This window comes from Neodiprion lecontei, chromosome 1, assembly GCF_021901455.1.
Source record: "Neodiprion lecontei isolate iyNeoLeco1 chromosome 1, iyNeoLeco1.1, whole genome shotgun sequence".
Taxonomy (NCBI): Eukaryota; Metazoa; Arthropoda; class Insecta; order Hymenoptera; family Diprionidae; genus Neodiprion; species Neodiprion lecontei.
This window is the reverse complement of record NC_060260.1, coordinates 24,151,867-24,170,663: the sequence shown is the minus strand read 5'-3', so window position 1 is coordinate 24,170,663 and position 18,797 is coordinate 24,151,867. Positions and strand designations below refer to the sequence as shown.

Genomic DNA, 18,797 nt, shown 5'->3' with positions numbered 1-18,797 from the left:
GGTGAGCAAATGGGCTGACGATACTTAGGTTGTTTGCGCTATTCGCTTTGGAGTTTTGTATCGAAGCGTGAGCTCGTAGCTGTACAGTCACTTTTTTGTCACTGATATTGGTTACACTTGTAGTACATTTTGATAGAATTTAAAAATATACTCTTCTTTCGGTTCTCAGTAGGTGTCATTCGTTTGCTCGTTCTGATAAATATCTCACGTTCTAAATAGAGTTACTTTGTCCTTCGATACGTAATGCACTTGACTTCTGATCTTCGATACTTTTTCCAAGTGTCGATGGAACGATTTTTAGCCTACGCATTGTAAACCAAGCACTAAGTATTCACTATCTTGTGGCTAACTCTCTGATTTGTCTGACAAACGCATCCGAGCAGGACTAGTTTATGAATTGATCCTTTTTATAACTTCGCGGCCCGATTCTCATCGAGATACTTTTAGCAATAGTTGGTTTTGTTCGTTTGAATTCATCAATGTACACCTCTGGGTCTTCGGATGAAGACGACGCGTGGGAAAGCGAGAGAGTTATCCGCGTTAATTAGGCATCGGGATACACGGTATAAGCTACTCGCATGCCACATGTTCACATCGAACAAAATGATCAGGAGTAGGAGAGAAACTCGACGAAGAACGACGCAGGAGTAATTTTCTCATTTCTGCTTGTATGCTACATTCATTTTTTCCCCCGGCTCCAGTCTGTTCGAGGAATACCAGTGGCTCATCTCTGCTAATGAATAAAGTTGTTAACCATATCCTAGTGCGGGATATTGTTATGCTGCAGCAACTCTTCTTAATTGCAGACTTACCATAGGTTTTGTTTTCTCAGGATTTTCTTCCCCGCTCCGTCATCACCACTGTCTCATGGATGTCCATTGAAAGAGTCGGATACATGCGATCCTGCATTTGTGCGGCTGTTCATGGGCAGTATTATATGTATACGTAAAGACGATGTACCGAGGAGAAACGAAATGCAGTATAAACAGCAACGGGTTGCGAAATCGCTGCGACTTGTGCCGCGCCGGTCGGTTTGGCGGCTCTGGGACATCGGGCCAATTGGCCTCGCATGATCAAACTTACACCTCGGTATCCATTCGTGTGGGAGTCCTCTAATGAGGTGGACTGAGATTCTAAACTTCGATAACACGATGCTTATTCGATGAGTATACGTATGGAGAAGTGGTTGTTTAAGCGGACAGATTTGTCATTGCAACCATTTCGATTGGCACTCATTATATATATATATATACACATTAGTAGAGATCGTTGAATTTATCCTACATGTAAGCCGTTTCGGATACAGAATCATCATCGAGGTCACGCAGATTACACGCGGTCTTTGCCTAGATTGACTTGAAAATATTCACATATCAATCGTGAGGGTTCATACAATTTTTATAATACGCTGATGTGGTAGTCAAAGCGCACCACGTTCCAGACTAACTATGGTTTTTTCTCTCTCGGAATCGTTTTATCTAAAAAGAGTGTCATCATACATGGACGAAAATTGTTCAAAGATTCTTTTTTGTTACCTAGTGCTTTTAAGCATGGAAACGGACCAGTATTCTTTTAGTTTTTTTTATAGTAAAGAGGTCTAAAAGACGTTGCAACTCTTAAACAACCAGCAGCTCTGTAATGGTTTGTGTTTCTTTTATCGTTGTGCTATCAGCGTTATTTCTAGTATAATGGAGATATAGATTTAAAGTTTTAGTTGAACGAGAGTTGAAGAAACGAAGGGCAAAAGTTCACTCGGTTGGCACGTTGATGGCCCAACTCTACGTGTTCTTGATGTGGATATATACCTTGAGGTGAACAATCGTCACTGAAGAGTAACAGTCTGAACTGAGACCGTACGACGGAGGCAAAGATGAACGTTTAAGATTGAAGATGAGAAACGTAGCATTCGATTGAAAATTATCGATTGATATATTCGGAAGCTTACGGTTGGTCTCGGATGTTGAAAACTGTACCGAAAGTATCGGCGTAAAGTTGCTTGTAAGCATATCGACCCATACCGATTAACCAAAATCCGAACGCTTCGCGGTTGTTCTACTTTGACCTTTTCGGGGGATGTCGCGTAGCGCACGTGTGACATCAAGAAGACAAAGTAACGCACCGAAGGAAAAATTCAACAACAACAATAAGATTGTCATCGCCATCGTCGAACGTACCAAAAAGTTGGGAGACGAAGAAAAAAAAAGGGGGGCACGAAAGGAGGAGGAGTTGGTATCGCTTGCCAACATTTCCACTTCCCATTTCCAGTTATCTCGAGGCTCAAAGGCGCGTTCCTTCTCGATTTCACTTTTGGCGGCCGTGCGGCCGTCGTTGTGCAACAGCGGTTGTTTCTCGAGCGAAGCGCGTCGTGCGCAGGCGTCGCCGCGAGTACGCGCAGCGGCAACGCGTCCAGTGCCGCGTTTAGAGAGCATGTGTGCCTGTATTGCCGCACGAGTGTGTTGGAGGCAAGGCCGTTCTTTGACCCGCGGTCAGGCCTGGCGCCAATTTTTGGCGAACTGGTCTTTCGTCGTGAATCGATTGCGTCGCGATCGCTCGCCTCGCTCCTTCAAAACTTGGCCACGAAATCGGACCGGTTCCAGCTGTCCCCCTTGCAGCACCTACCGTACGCATAACTCCTTACCGCCAATTACTACCGACCATACATCGATTAGAAATAAGTCGTAGCACCGATTCTTCGCACCTATCTAGCTTACATATTTCGTTGCGAAATTTTCAGCTTCTTAAACTAATTGTCTCTCTATGTCCGACTTGTTGTTGTATAACCGTGATGTGGATGTGTTCTTTTTTTTTCCTGCTCTTTTTTTTTTTTTTTGCCAGTGTTTTTTAGTGTCATTGAAATAATTGATATTGTCGTCATTGGTTGAGGAAATTGGCCGCGGATACCGTTCGAAGTGATGAGACTGACGCTTATTCCTTGGAAACTCATCGGTATCACTGTTGCCATGTGGCTCTTCAACTATCGCTGCGTATCTTCAGAATTAGTGATGATTAGGTAGGCAATGCTGTCTATACGTCCTTGCTGAACAGTTCCAAATTACAAACAATTCACAACTGTTACGGATTTGTGCGGTTTTTGCTGAGTGCATTCAACACGAAAATTATATACTTTTTGCGCATAGAATTTTTTTCTCGCATTTTACAATTTATCAGTAACCGTTTCGTCATTTGAGACAGAGACAGTTAAGTATTGTAACCACCAAATCGGGACAATTAGTACTGCTTTTCGGAAAAAAAACTGACGAATGACGATTCTAATTTTTTTCAATTATACCATTATTAAATTTTTGAATGTTAATTAAGGTGAACTCAATGTGTATACACCTGGAGAATTGCATAAAATCTGAAACGAAGTTATACGTAGTTACTTGAAATCGATTTCACTTATCGTCCGATGAATTTCGTTTTGATTTTACTGAATCTCTCTTAATAATTTCATAATAGAAAATAATTTTTCAACGGCTTCTCCGTTCGTTTCGAATCTAATTGCTCCATATATCTCTTTTCTAATTTCAAAATGTTTGCATATAAAAAGGTTGGATTTTCTGCACGGAATATTTTCTGAAACATTCGAGAAAATTAGATCCCAATTCCAATCTCACTTAAATAATGATAACCCAAAATTAATGCCAATAAATTTTTAACAAATAACAAAAATTTTCTACAAACGAGGTTTTTTATTTTTATACACATTGCAAAATTGCAATACAATAGTGAACGTCTTCTGATTCATCCTGCTTCACTTATATACTATTATTATTAATTTTAGATATTTAAATGGAAAACTTAAACAAATTAACAAAATAACCTGAATCATTGGGGGAAAAAAGGATTTGCTTTCGCGATCGTCCGTTAACATCGGCTTCGAATAACGACGATTTCAATTACGTTTGAAAGTTCGAAGTCATTACGAAACGGTGAGTGTAATTTCCAGCATCTTCAGTCTCGATAGACGCCTCGTCTCACCCTCGAAATAGGTCCATGCAAATCGAAGCCTGCACTCGGGATGACTTGGCTTCGCTTGTTCTCCATATCGGCGAACTCTATCTAATCTACACGCGAACCGGATGCTCTTTGCACGCGTTGAATCTGGGTCTCACATCTATCCGTACAACCTCACAGCTTGCAAGTTGCATAGGTATTGTGCACGAGTCGTCATCGCTTAATCCGTGCGATCTCCTTACGGCTTCGCTTGGAACGAATCCAGTCTTGTTCCACAAATTGCGTATTTACAATTTGTCGCCGTTTGTTGCGAAAGTTGGGAGTCAAAAAAAAAAAAAAAATCCCGGCTACGCAATGAAAAAAATTTCATTCTTTGTTTAGTTATCAGAAAATTCTAGTCCAATTATGGATGTCATCGCAATAAGTGTAATTAGTAAACATAGCCGAAATATTATAATAAATGTGACGGATACAAGTTATTAGTTAATCTGATTATCGTTGTTGCTACTACATTTTTTGCTTATTCCAATATCGAAGCTGTTTAGTTTATACTGCAATCTTTCGGACAAATAAAGCAATACATCAATTTATTCTTGCGCCAACATAAAATCTTTGCAATAGTTACAAGGAAATATAGTTCGAGTGACTGTAGTTAAAAAAGAACAGTATTTTGTCCCATTTTTTCATTTCTTCTTTTCATTTTTTTTTAATTTTCTTTTATACCTTTTATTTCATTCTGTATTCAGAAGTATAATTGCCGGTTTTCGTAAAATAATCACAAGTAGAAATTTTTTTCGGTGTGTTGATGACATAATAAAGATCTGGAACGTGGGATGGTTTTAAATCAAGTGAAAAGGTTAGACAAGTAAAAAACAATGTTTCGTGTTTTGTCAAATATTTAAACATTATTGGATCTAGGAAATTAATTGTTTCAAATTTCCCATACGCAAATTATTCCATCAATATTGAATTAAGAATTTTTACTTTCTTGAAGGTTGGACATTTTTGGCTATATTTCAGGTCCGTATTAATTTAATTCTTGAAATTACACAATAATTTTGTTCTCTTCAAATTTGGAGTATTCGCTCTAAAATTAACAGTATATTGAATCCAAAGCACAAAGTCATAATTGATCAGTTGATAAATATTTATTGAGACTATAAAAAAAGTCTTGGTACGACTAATTTTTCAAAATTCACCCTGAATCTATAATGCGCGATTTCAGTCGGACTCTTAATCACCGTAATATGAGATAAAGTAACGAATGTGATGGAAACGTCGTGTCATGATTGCATACACTCGATCCAATTTTTCTTAACCCTGGTACGACAGACTGGGGTGAATATTTGCTACGTTGCTTGTTCGTAAAATCGTTCTTTGAACAATAGTGGGACTCGTAAGTAGATGAATCTCTCCGTTTTTTAATAAGAAAGAGAATGACGCATAGCGAAGTCAATTTCATTGAAGTTTGATCGGTGAAATATCCGTTTGAATAAAAAAAATTGCTGAGAAACAGTAAAAATGTCATTTTGCAATCAACAATTGATACATTTTTCTTTGTAATCAACCGATTGTCAATTTTACAACGTGGTTTTGAAGAGGATAGATTAGAATTTTTTTTTAAATTGTCATTGCTATGTTTTGTTGACAAAGTATACTTATTTGGGACTTTCATATTCACGGGAATTTTTTAGTTATTGTCACACATGTAACAAAATAAGTTCAAGTAAAACTTCGACTCTCTACGCCTTTGTCTGATGACGTTTTTTAAATCCAATCGATTTTTCGACTTGACGAGAAACGTGTACGTATCAGAATTATTGGGAATTTTTAAAAAAATATTCCAATTTACGAGCTATGTGAGTAATAAACAAGGTATTCGATAATTGCGTAACTTTCGGATCTCCGAGTACCAAGGATTCCATTGAAATTGAATAAATCGCTTCGTGTCGCGTCGATGAGTGGGACAATAGCCTTCGGACTATCGACCACGGTCACGATAAAGTCACGGCATAGCCAAGCAAATTCTTAAAACCATCCGAATAATCTACTATTCGTCATCGAGATGATCCCTAGATTAAATAAGATCCCGATTTCAGAGGATATTCAGCCTTTGGAGACTGTAGGTGGCTTTAAGCGTTTTTCATTAGCGCGAGGAGCAATTCGTTAATCATAAATGCACTTCGATCTAACGAGACGACAATAATAAGTCAAGAGAAGTTGGAATATTGTGTTGTTCGTTTACAGAAAAAACGTATTCTTTCCTCTCTCGATAACTTTTCATCTCTTGGTTCTAAGAGATAACTATGGAACATCGTTGAATACGATGACAGGAATTGATCACGGCTTATTATTTATATAGCTGAGCCAAGATGAACTAAAACTGTTCTGAAAAAAAGTCAGAGAAAACTAAATTTCTGTTTAAAATTTCTATTTATTTTTACCTTGAAATTGAAATAGAATCAGATATAATACCGATCGAAACCTGTTGAGATTAAAACTTTTTCATCGAAAGTTGTAAAAAAAATCATTGAAAATATATGAATTTATTTATTTAGCAAAGAAAGTTATTCGGACTGAATCGCAATTACAAATATAAAACGGCTTACACGAATCATTCGAAATATTAGTCTAGCTGATTGACACATTTACGGAATTCCGCGCAATTGAAAAATCGTAAAAAAAAAAGAAACTTTAATCGTTGATTAATGTTAATCGTCTCTTTTCGTAATTGATTTTTATTGGACCTCTCTTTGACTTTTTGCTAAAAATTTCTGTATCGATATTTCCGGTAGTTTACACGTAGTTCTAAAATATTTGACTTGACTTTAAAACTGGTGATTACGGTGCTTTGTTTGAAAAATTCGACAAACCCTTGTTTTAGTCAGTTTTCAATTAAAATTTGTTGCAAAATTTCATTAAGTAACGACAAATCACAACAATACCGTTTAAAAATAATGAAAATTTGAAAAGTGATCTGCAGTTGAAAATAACTGTTGGAAAAAAAATTCACCTCAATACGATTATCATCAATGCCTTGTACAGAATTTCGAAGGCGATGCTTTCATAAGTAGACGTTTTTAGCGGTCTTTGTGTATAATATCATAACCCTGAATTGAATTCGATACAATCTAGGAGTGCAAGCTAGCGGAAAAAGCACGATGCCATTAGATCTGTAATGGAACCTATTTGCAATCCGAAGTTTTATGATCCGTTTTGCGTTGTTCGTTCGGTAAAGAATTTAGACGAGGCTGAAGTTAGCAGCCAAACGTTCTAACGTTCATTCGCATAAAGTAGCGAAGTCCGAAAATGAAAACTTTTTTTTTTAAGTACCTCAATACTCCCGATACTTTATTTTTCTAAATCCACAGCGTTTAAAAGCTTTGGCTGCCAGCTTGAGCTTCATAGAATTTACCGCGAAGGACATTAAACTTGCCTGTAGCAAAAAAAAATCAAAACTTGGGAAACAAATTAGCAACTAAAGGGCAATAAATTCCCACGTAGGTCAGTTTTGATTTTACCGAAGTGGTTATTCCAGGTTAAGAGACTTCGAGAAGGAGAATGATCATTGTGCCAAGTAGAATGCTGAAAGCTTCGCGATTTGTTATTCGAGGTCGTTCTCGTAAGATTACACTCAGCGTACGTACGTATAAGATGATACAGTATGTAATGCGTGTACGTAGACGTGTTAATTCTCGTTTGTAATTAAGATCGTGCACCTTATTCGCGAAGTAACTTATTATGCCCGCGCTGTGAGTATGCTGTAAATTATGTTACATGTATATATTATATATATTTTTTATATATATATATCGTCGTGCGAACTTTTAACCGTTAACTCGATTCTGATCCGCATGTAAGAACGGCGCGTTGTTAGTTTTACCGCCATTGTTCCCGTATCGCTGCCGCTGTGTTGTTGTTGCTGTTGTATTAATAGAACAAGCAAATTTATGTCGAAATTCAATTGACCGTCCTTTCTCTCGGTTTAATCCGCAAGGCTGAATTTCGCACGCTCATTTCCCTTCTGCGGCTACACGTATTACGGGCATGTATCCGATCGGCGATATTTGCAAATCGCAAACTCCGCGCTGTTCGGTGTAAATTGGTCGAGAAAGAACATTTGGCTCGACTTAGTTATTAATGCCAATGCCTTGAGTAATAGGAATAGGGATACAAAACTGGGTTCCCCGGTATTTAGCGATGAATTTTTTTTTTCCCCCCAGTTCTCTTCGCTTTTGATTTGAACACTTTTTTTTTTTACCTTCGTTTTATCAAGCTATCAAGGTCGGGCTGAGTATTGTTTTTTTTTTGTTTTTTTTTTCTTCGTTTTGTTTTTTCAAACACAGATTCGTCCGACTCTTTTATACGCTGTATTATCGCCGCGCGCAATTGAAGACCGATTCAGGCAAATCGAACGGGCCACTTGAAAGCATTGTTACGTTGACGTTATCTTGAAATATACCTATGTTAGTATTTTTCTTTTTTTACTTATACATTTACGAAGGCATTCGTTCTTCGGTTGTCTTACACCCACGTTTATTTTACCGATTGTATATTGTAACTCCGAGTAATCCGACGGGCGATATTTAATGATTGCGTATAGAGTGGAGTAATATGCCTTATGCGTTGTACAGATCGTTGAGATTGCTTTGAACAACCGCTCTTCAATTTCACCTTGGCAAAAAATTAAACATCACAACTGTATATTTGGTTGGAAAAAATCGAATTCTATTCCAGCTATTGCCCAAAGAAAATCTATTAGTATTAATATTTGGTTCAAATTTTTCGGTTTTTGAACGTATAAATTATCTGTATGTACAGTTATTATTTCACTTATATAAAATATAATTCAGAAAAGTTGTAACTCTGTTATAGTTGTTCGTCAATCTTAGTTCTCGAAGCGGCTTCAGCTATTTGAAAAATTTAATTTCATGTAAAATGAGGTAAAAAGTTTTGTGAGAATGTAGAAAATCATTTTCACAGACCTAAAATTTTTCATATCTGCAATATTCTTGCGGAGATTGCTTGTAGATCTTATATAGATTTTTGAATGCTTTGAAATACGTTAAACAGCATTCAACGAGAATGTATGAATTTCAAACTAACTGCAGCGCAAACATAGTCTTACGGATTAAAATTTATCAGATACTCCCACGTTTCTTAAATTTCAAATGTGAGTCATATGTCACTGATTCAACGAATAGTCACCGGATGTCTAAAAAAAGAATTGGAAACGAAATTATCCCGAATCGCATTCGACGCGCGATAATTGGCATTGATTGCTTTGGCATATTTTCAATATTGCCAGATTAATACTCAATTTAAATTCTATAATTGGAATACCAGATTTCAATTAAGTATAAACCGGTATAATAATTATGCATGCTCTTTGATACTTTGCCTCGTCAATTAACAGTAAAGTAAACATTTAATTGCACGTATTCAAACCATGAGACTTAGTCCTCCTAATCAGCGATCAAAATGCCAAATCGTATCGTAAAAGGTATCTTCATTGGTACGACTAAAATGTCGAATTTATGTCGATTTATCAATTTTTCTAGTCAGAATCAGTGTATAAATTTTGTGAGTCACGAACATCACCGAACATTTGCAAAAATATGAAAATCATCATTTTTCTTCGTCAAACGTTCAACGCTATAAAGGCGTCCGCAGGTGATGCATGGATCGTGAAAAATTTCATTTGGCATAGTAACTAAAAAATTCCAGCAAGACGCGTATCATTGTAACAACCGCGGTCTAAATATCGTTGGAATTATACGAAAATTTAGTATCGAGTATTACTATTTAGGATGATTATAATTTCCAACAGTACATTTTCCCGTTATTGCAACACGAAATCTGTTTTTTCAGTTTACGACATTTTTTCCTTCAAATAAGGTCTCAACGTCAATTTATTGTTGCATCAACATGAAATTATCGCATATAATTACAAGAAAATATAATACAAGTGACCGTAATGGTAGAGAATATTATTAATGCATAACAGATTTTCTAAAAGTTAAAAGTTAAAAATCTAATGTTTATTCCGTACCGAGAACTGAAGTTTCATTTACGATAAAAATTGAAAACAGTCGACACGGACTGTCCAGTAATCGCAACTAGAAATGTCTCGGTTCTCGTGTCGTTCTTAACGAGTGTTGCTGCAACGCGAATGCATCATGTGACAGCTTCTTTGGCATGACGTCACGACCTTAGCATATCTGTCAGGGATATACCTCCTCGATTATATACTCACGTGTTATCTCGTCACGCACGCATGGCCGTAATTGTCATAGGCATGTACGCGTATAACATTATAGGTGTCTCGACCCGCACGCGTGAGTAAGAAACACGCATGCGGCACGGATAGGCAAATAGACGGCGGTGGTGGTGCAGGTTCTCGGCCGACTCACCTAAAATGCAGAAATACTAGATAGCCGATTACTTCACGTATAATAATGATTATAATTATAATGATATTCCACTTTGTTAACGGGTTAAAGTTGGTAGCCATGATCCGTTTCCACGCACCGTTGCACCCGGCTCTCCGCGTGTGTTCCATGCCGGCAGAACCGAGTTCTGCACAGGTTCTGTAACCTGGGCAAAGTTGGTGGTTGCCGATCGTGAGCCGCTGTTGCAGCCCGAAGGAAACGCTTTGCTTTCATCGGCGTTGTCTCGTCTCGTTTCGACGTACGAGAATGCGCTAATGTATCCCCTGTACTTACCTGTACGTATAACTTGTTGCGAAATCCCGTCAGTCACGTTCGTTGCTCGGTTCGATATCGATTGTCCGCGAATCGATCGCCGGGGACGGAAACTGCAATTGGTCCTTGCGTCCTTCGTTGGATTTTCAAATTAGCCGGATGAATTGATGATTCAATTTTCATCCTCGCAAATCCCGGCTATTGTTACAGTGAGTTTAACCGTACCCACGCAACAGAGATGTAAGCCTGTCCTCCTTGTGGTGTACGGACCTCTGTACGTAGTCTGAAGGGACCCGGAATAATATGTATTCTGATCTCAATGCAATGAATGATCCTTGTTTGAAATCAAAAGGTAACACTCGCGCATGCATACGTACGCGAAGTGGCAATTGGAGCGTTACCGATTGCGAAATGATAACATAATACTTGCCTATCTCTACCGATATGCGCAGAGCGGCATGCACGTACTTCTGACAAGCTTCAACATCTCGTTACAAAACTTCGCTTCATCATCCGTGTGTACTTTGGCAAGACAATACACACCTTGTTTAGACGTGCCCCCTTCACTTTACGTATTGCAATAAAAAATGTAATTGTAGTTATAAATAATTAGACACTTTGATTAGGATCGCCGGCAGGCTAATTGTACGACAAAATAACAACCGTTACGGATGTTGTTACGTCTAACCGGAATGCATGTTGTATCAACCTCTGTTTGATGGTTTCTGTTGTTGTACGTACACCTCATTACAGGAACAAGTGCGAGTTGTCTTGTTGTTGGACTAATAGATAAAACACAATTTCACTCAACTTGCCTGTGTCATTGTGTTCTAATGGATACTCGATTTTTCAAACTACCGAGAAAAGGCTTTGCTGAAACCTATTTTAAACTGGCTACGAGCATCACGAATCGACTACGAATGTTTAGAAATTCACATGCGTTATCGCACAGCAGAAAAATATTACTACTGTCGTGATGTTTGCAATTGATTGGAAAATCGTTATAACGTGACTGAATCTTAATTTTTCCCATTTATCTAATGTAAGTTTAGAAATCACGATCTATTTCCCTTGACGTTGTTCGAAGTACGACGGAGTACAAAACACTTATTCTGCTGTAATTTTCGGTAAAAGTTTCGCAAACTACACGTGACTTCAATTGTATTAGTGGATAGTAATTCTCGTGATCATAGGTCATTTTACCTGACGCAGTTTATACTTTTATCGAGTGATTGTCCGATTAGGGCTGTCACGTTAGTAATGTGTATTTCATTTTTCTGTGGTTCTAAAATAAAACCAATCTTCTAATAACTGCCCTGACTTGTCGTTAATCGCATTAATTCAATTCTTAAAATTGAAACATTTCGTTCATTATTTTTTCTCTATTTTCCAGGATTTAATCTACGCGACGGCAGCGTATTATTTTATTTTCTTTGTACTTCTTTGAATGATGGTTACGCTTACGTGACATCGATCAGACTTAAAATAGTACCGGATTTAACAAGTTTTCTTGTACAGCCTCATGCACTCAATTCTTTTTCATGTTTGATTATTATTAGTGTGCCTCGATACCCATTTTTATAAACGGTTTTCTTTTTTTCGGTTGTACTCAAGTATTTTTCAGACAATAACTGTTATTCTTACTGTAGAAAATCAATATTTACTGCTGAAAATCATTGACCGCATCATCAAAACTTCGATTACACTAACGTACGACTTTTTGTCATTTTGCAGTTGAAGGTGCCACTGAAGGTGAATTTCTCAGCAAGGCCAAAGGACCTGGCTGTTTCCATAACGAAAAAACATCTCACTTGCGGCGTGAAAGGTGAACCACCAATTATCGACGGCGACTTTCCCCATGAAGTTAAATTGGAGGAGTCTACTTGGGTTATAGAAGATGGAAAAGTACTTCTTATCAATTTGGAAAAGGTAAATTCTCATCATCAAATCATCCTCACGGTATTTTCCTCCGTTCACACCGTAAAATTACATACGAATTTCACAGTATTTTTTTACCATCGGAGTTCTGATACTCGTTCAAACAGATAATATTCAAAAGTAAAGTTTGTGGTTTCCCCATGGCGTACTCCCAAATAACTTTTAGTTCTGCAAGCTATAATAGCTGTCAATACATTTTTTTCTTCTTTTGAAAAACCTGAAAATATATATGTATATTATTTGTTGCGAACCCACTTAAATTCTTTAAATTCGTATAATCAAAATGATAAAAACTAATCCGTCAAAAATTTTCAGTATATTTGAATAATATTGAAAGAAAATAACCTCGGTGAAGTAAATTCTGCGTATTTGACACAGGTTAATAAAATGCAATGGTGGTCCCATGTCGTGACATGCGATCCCGAAATAAGCACGAAGAAAGTGAATCCTGAACCAAGCAAGCTTTCGGATTTGGACGGCGAAACGAGAGGTTTGGTCGAGAAGATGATGTACGACCAGAGGCAGAAGGAGCTGGGTCTTCCTACTTCGGACGAGCAGAAAAAACAAGACGTCATTAAGAAGTGAGCGAAAAGTTTCATTCAAATCCGTCCATTCGTCGAATTACATTTAAAAGAAACATGTGCGAATCGAAAATATGCAGCTCGCTGATATGAAATTACAAATAATTTATTGAACTCATTGACATCGAAATTGCCTGTATCTTACAGTTAGTACGTAAGTTATAAGTTGAAGGCATTTAGACGCCTCGACGCGCATTGAGTATCGACAGAATCGACAACCTATAATTTCGTACTTTCAAATACACGTGATTTAACGATTGCAATACTTTATTGAAAAAAACTCCTTTCAGATTCATGCAGCAGCATCCGGAAATGGACTTTTCTAAGTGCAAGTACAACTGAAAAGGATTGTGGACATTTGATGGCACGAGTTGCTCGAATGTAATAATTCTAACTTAGTTAGGATTCAAAAAAAGAAGCAGAACGCTTTTCACCGTCTTACAATTAAGAACATTTTTCATCCTTCAATGAAAAACTTGCACACATTCGATTTAATGTTTAACACATCTATTGCGTGATGAATAAATTTATTAGTTTTTAAGTATCACGTTTTAATTCAATACACATAAAGTTGTTACTTTTCTTTTCTTTTATACTTTTACAAAATTTCATAACCGCCATCTTCGTTATTATCTTAATTATCTTTCTAGCTATTGGCTACACTTTATTTATGTGCCACACGTATAAATCGTAAAAGTATAAATCAACATCTGAAATGCGCCTGGTGTAAGGCAACTTTGGTACCGCCTGCTACGTGAGTGATTACTCAGAAATAAATTTTTACGTACGTGGTCAAGATTTGAAATTTTGATAGCTACGTTATTAGAAATTTTGAGAAAGCTAGACTCGGGCAAATCTGACAGCTATTACGAATATATTCTTGACGAAGAAATTTTACTCTTTTCCAAGAAAATTTCAACTATTACGATAGCCGAGTTGATGTCCGATAATTTGAATCTAACAATAAGTTGTTAATTTATTTGATGTATGTCTAGACTCCAAGGTAGTCAGATTAATACGGTTTTTTCTTTCACTTTAACATAATTTCCTAGCATTCTGTGTACTATATAATATAATAGCATACATACGTATGAAAATACGTCACATTTGAAATAAATATATACAAAATAGTACAGGTGCTTTCCTATATTAGTTATAGTGTATAAGGTAATAGGTAGTGTTTACATTTGTGTTTGTATATAATTCATATCTTATGAAAATATATCTGCAGTTTTCATATACTTTATATTTATAAAAATCACAATTACGTTTGCTTAGATCGAAATTCAAATTTCATATAATTCGTTAAAAGAGATATTCTTATAAGCGGACCTCGCTTATCAAGTAAAAAAAACTTTTTTGATCTTTTTTCTTTCTAAACATAAATGCAATTCTAGGCACGGTCGAACATTCACTATTACTATAAATGCAATATAAAAGTATCGATGCGAAAATAATTGAAAGTTATAACACATTCACCTTTGCATTCAATAATAGTAGATAGGCTATTATGACATCATAATCAGATCATGCATTTGGTCATGCAATTATCACGCAACTATATATTTCACGTTATTATTGAACGTTAATATTGAAGCTAACGATTGTAAACAGCTGATGTGAATGTATGAGCCGCAAACTAATTATAAACTTCGCCTCAAGTCAGATGTTATCTAGGAAATAGATTTTGAAAAATATTCGAATGTTTCCGCAACATTCTCCTCTCAATTCAAGTTTCGTCTGCCTTCGAACCCCACTCGCTACCAATACTCGTACATCCCGCGAGTTGCGGCAAACAAGCTGATTCGTGGATCCTGGATCTACGTGCCTGCATCGGTGTGTCTCATGACCTTCTCGATCCAGACTACGTAGTTGGGCAGCCTTGCGTAGATCCCGAATTTTCCACGTTTGCCGCAACCCTCTCCGAAACTCGTAATGCCAAAAATGGTCCAGGGCTGCTCCGGTCGTCGCGGGTCCTTGCAGAGCAGGGGACCTCCGCTATCTCCTGCGCAAGAGTCCATGCGCCCACGACGATATCCCGCACAAAACATGTTATCTGTTATCTGGTAGTCGGTGTAGACCCCTCGACATGCTTCACTCGAGACAATCGGCACCTGAGGACAAAAGGCAAGTCGTAGTCGTTTTAACTAGGCTTATGATATATGTATCTGTATTAATACAGAATTGGTGTGACAGAGCGATTATAAATACAGCTTCGCAGTGAATTTAATTCTTCCTTGTCTTTATTCGTCAGCGGAAAATTTTCATCGCGAAAAACAAATAATTTTCATTCTTTCTTGTCATAATTGAACTGTATTTTCATCGCAAAGTAGAACTTAGTAAACTTTACTTCATGTCTGATTGTATTTTATTCCTGCAACTGATTTCAGACTACTTCTGGTCTGTGTTTCACATAATCCGTTGCTTGATTCAGTTCCGATCACCATGTCCATTTGAAAAACTTTCTTTTAAGATAATTAACTAATCTCAGGGGGTGTATGAACCGTCAAGCTTGAAAGTGATAACTATATTTGATCATTAATAATAAGATAAACTATCTCCTATGGAACGTATTTCATGTACGCAGGTTGTAGAAATTATTTGCAGTTTTATTTTACAATCGTATCTCGCAAACTCATCATATATATATTAGGGTGCTTCGTTTGAGACGACTATTTTTTTCTTTTCACTCCATAGACGAAATATCACTCTGAACATATAAAAAAAAATTCCCACCAAAGCCCAGCTCTTAATTTTAATTTTAAGTACTCACTAAATGAATTTGAAATTTTCCCATTTAATTAACACGTAAAAATAATTTTTTTTTTTTGTCAATTATCTATTTACAGTATATATATATATATTTGGCCTATTTTATAATATGAAAAGTAAGCTTTACCAGAAGTGAATGAGATCTGATACGTGAACTATCTCTCCTAGATGTGCTTGTCGATTTTTTTTTAACTATATTTCAATAATGATTAACAAGTGACCTCCATAACTATGAATCTTTTCAAAATAATGTGCCTTTTTTCATAAATAAAAGTAATCGAAATCCAAGGGAACTTTGAAACTTGCAGATGCAGACGCAGCAGCTTGAATTACAAAAAATGGATAATGATTGAGTGATTGAGTGCTTCTTTCGCTTCGCGCTTTGACATTTTCTCTCAAAAGTGAGATAGTGCGTAGGTAAAGATCATTTGTTGTAGCTTACTCTGGCCTCGTGGAGCACGTCAGTTCCAAAATCGTCTGTGGCTCTAGACTTGCCCCATCCGATTATGGTACAGAGTTGATTTGTGGGCAACGGCTGTCTCGGAGTCGGTAAACAAGCAATTCCGCGAGTCGAAGCGGGTGTTAAAATCACCGGAAGCCGCAGAAGGGCAACGTCATTATCAACTGTATCTGCGTCATAGTACGGATGCACGATTACGCTGTCGACCTGTAATAAGGAGGAATAATTAATCAGATGAGATTAACCGAGGAATGCTGTCGCATGCTTCATTACAAGAAGAAAGGTTCTGTAGTTAATAAGTGCGGTCAAGCTGGATGCTTATGCGCGGAATACGGAATACTTAGAGATTCAAGTATATGTTATGTGCGTGAACTTTAAGACCTACTTGTTACAAAGGCAAAAAGTCAATTGACTCATCGACGCTCTCAGCTAGAGCGGACACTGTATATAAGAATACTCACATGTAAACAGCATAGATATAATCACGAGCTGGGAACCAAAGTAAATTCTCAGGTAATATTGACTTGTGTAAAGCTATTAAAGTGTTGGCTAGTAAACTTAATTCATGCAGCACCTTGAGATGGATATGATACCCGCAAACCAGAAACGTTGAAAAAGCCGACTTACCCTAAATTCTAGTTCACTGCCCTCTTTCACTGTCAAATCGTGTTCACCCACACGAACGTAGAGTCTCTTACGAATGCAGTGTGCAGCTGTGAGGACCCATCTGGGTGAGACTAGAGTTCCGCCGCAAAATGCTTCCTGAAGTTAAATAAGTGCAAATCTAATCTTAACAAAGTATAAAATATAGTGAGATTTCTTTTATAGGGCTGAGTTCAAATGAATCCTCCAGCAATGAAAATATGAACAATTACACAAAAAAAGCTAAATATGTCAATCGTTTCAATATTTTTTGATCGAATCAAGTTTTTACCAATTTGCATGAATGAGAGAAGGTGGATAAGTCAACATAAAAAAGGCACTATTATTGTTTATGCCTTGCGTGTTGTGAAAAGTATGAAGTGGTGAAAGCATTGATGGAAAATTTTTTTTTTTTGCAATTATCGATCCAGTTCACCTCTTTCTAAAATTGCATGTCAATCACTATCAAACTGTTGTAGTGAAATGAATGTTTTGTTCAATACTGTGAATGGACACCTTACGCAAACTTTAATTAAATGCCTTACTTTTTTTTTTCATTTTCGGAACCGAAGATTTTTTGTCTCGGATTCGATTTGTATGACGCTTTTCTGGCTAATTGGACCCCCAGGAACATAGAAAATTCATCGAAATGAGTGTGAAAGCAGAAAAGTTAGGCAGGAAATCTTTCGTTTTTCGGCTGTAACTCTTGATCCGTTGATCGCAGCGTATTGAGACTGCGCCCAATCGATTTCCCTCGCAAAATTACGTCAATATGGTGCACCAAAGAGTTGATTCCCGTATTTTTCAAAAACGTCAAAATTTTCAACAAAAATCCAAAAGAGTTACAATTAGATTTATTCATATTTCATTTTTGCACTTTGCATGTATATTTTGTTCATTAATTTCCGATATTATTTTCTGTTCTCCATACCTGCGCATCTACATGCTTGTGATTGGAGTTGATTTTTTTTTACACAAGTTTTATCGTACTAGCCAGTAATTACTCGAGTTTTCTCATTACAGTTCGATCCAAGTGTTTTTGTGCTTACATTATACTTACTCCAAATTTTAATTAATTACTTATTCATTAATTTTTCTTCGATTCATTTCCTGTACTTTTCGTTCTAGTATTTGTCTTTATTTTTAAGCGTCTCTTCTAATTGTTGTTTAGATAATCGTAGCAATCTACTCCCCGTTATAAAATCCATCTTGGCTTTCTCGTCACCTAATTTCCTCTGAATTTCATTTAAGTCGCACCAATAGGATTTTCATGCATGCCTGGCTTGGATCTGGTATCTTTGTGGTGGCGAACACCATTTCACATACGTAATCCCTAGGTTTCCGAAAAGCTATCCGTAATATTAACTTCTGTATTTATTCTAGTGGTCTTAAGCTTTTCCGATATGCATCTCCCCAGGCTGTTTCCTGACCACTTCATTCTTTCATCAATAGTGACACCTAGGTTTTTGATGTGTTCCTTTATTTCTATTTCTTGACAGCAGATGTGTATTTTTAGCTTCAAGTTTTCACTGTCTTCGGGATCTTTGATTTTATTCATTTTATATCGCGTTTACTTAGTTTTATTTCCATTCAGAGTTAGTTTGTGATTGTCCTGATTGCCGTCATTGTTGTGCCTACTTCTAGTTCGTGATCAAAGTTTTTTTTTGCAGCTGGTGTATTTCTTTTTTCAAAAGTATTATTTCCTTGTTTAAATTAGTAGTTGGTGGGACAAAATCATGAATT

At 36.9% G+C, this 18,797-nt stretch overlaps 2 protein-coding genes across 3 annotated transcripts in view; one reads left to right on the top strand and one right to left on the bottom strand.

Moving 5' to 3' along the window:
• The window catches only part of LOC107227530 (nuclear migration protein nudC), a 142,313-nt gene extending 128,726 nt beyond the window's left edge, over positions 1-13,587 (top strand). Inside the window, exons 5-7 of the mRNA XM_046731972.1 lie at positions 12,396-12,590; positions 12,978-13,180; positions 13,471-13,587. Coding sequence (XP_046587928.1) covers positions 12,396-12,590; positions 12,978-13,180; positions 13,471-13,522 — 450 coding nt within the window. The 3' untranslated portion in view covers positions 13,523-13,587. The remainder of the gene's footprint in view (positions 1-12,395; positions 12,591-12,977; positions 13,181-13,470) is intronic.
• A 63-nt stretch (positions 13,588-13,650) lies between these two features.
• The window catches only part of LOC107227527 (serine protease 55), a 72,494-nt gene continuing 67,347 nt past the window's right edge, over positions 13,651-18,797 (bottom strand). For both annotated transcript variants that reach the window (XM_046731907.1, XM_046731912.1), the window contains 3 exons: positions 17,040-17,174; positions 16,395-16,619; positions 13,651-15,294 (listed from right to left, as the gene is read on the bottom strand). In XM_046731907.1, coding sequence (XP_046587863.1) covers positions 15,001-15,294; positions 16,395-16,619; positions 17,040-17,174 — 654 coding nt within the window. In that variant the 3' untranslated portion in view covers positions 13,651-15,000. The remainder of the gene's footprint in view (positions 15,295-16,394; positions 16,620-17,039; positions 17,175-18,797) is intronic.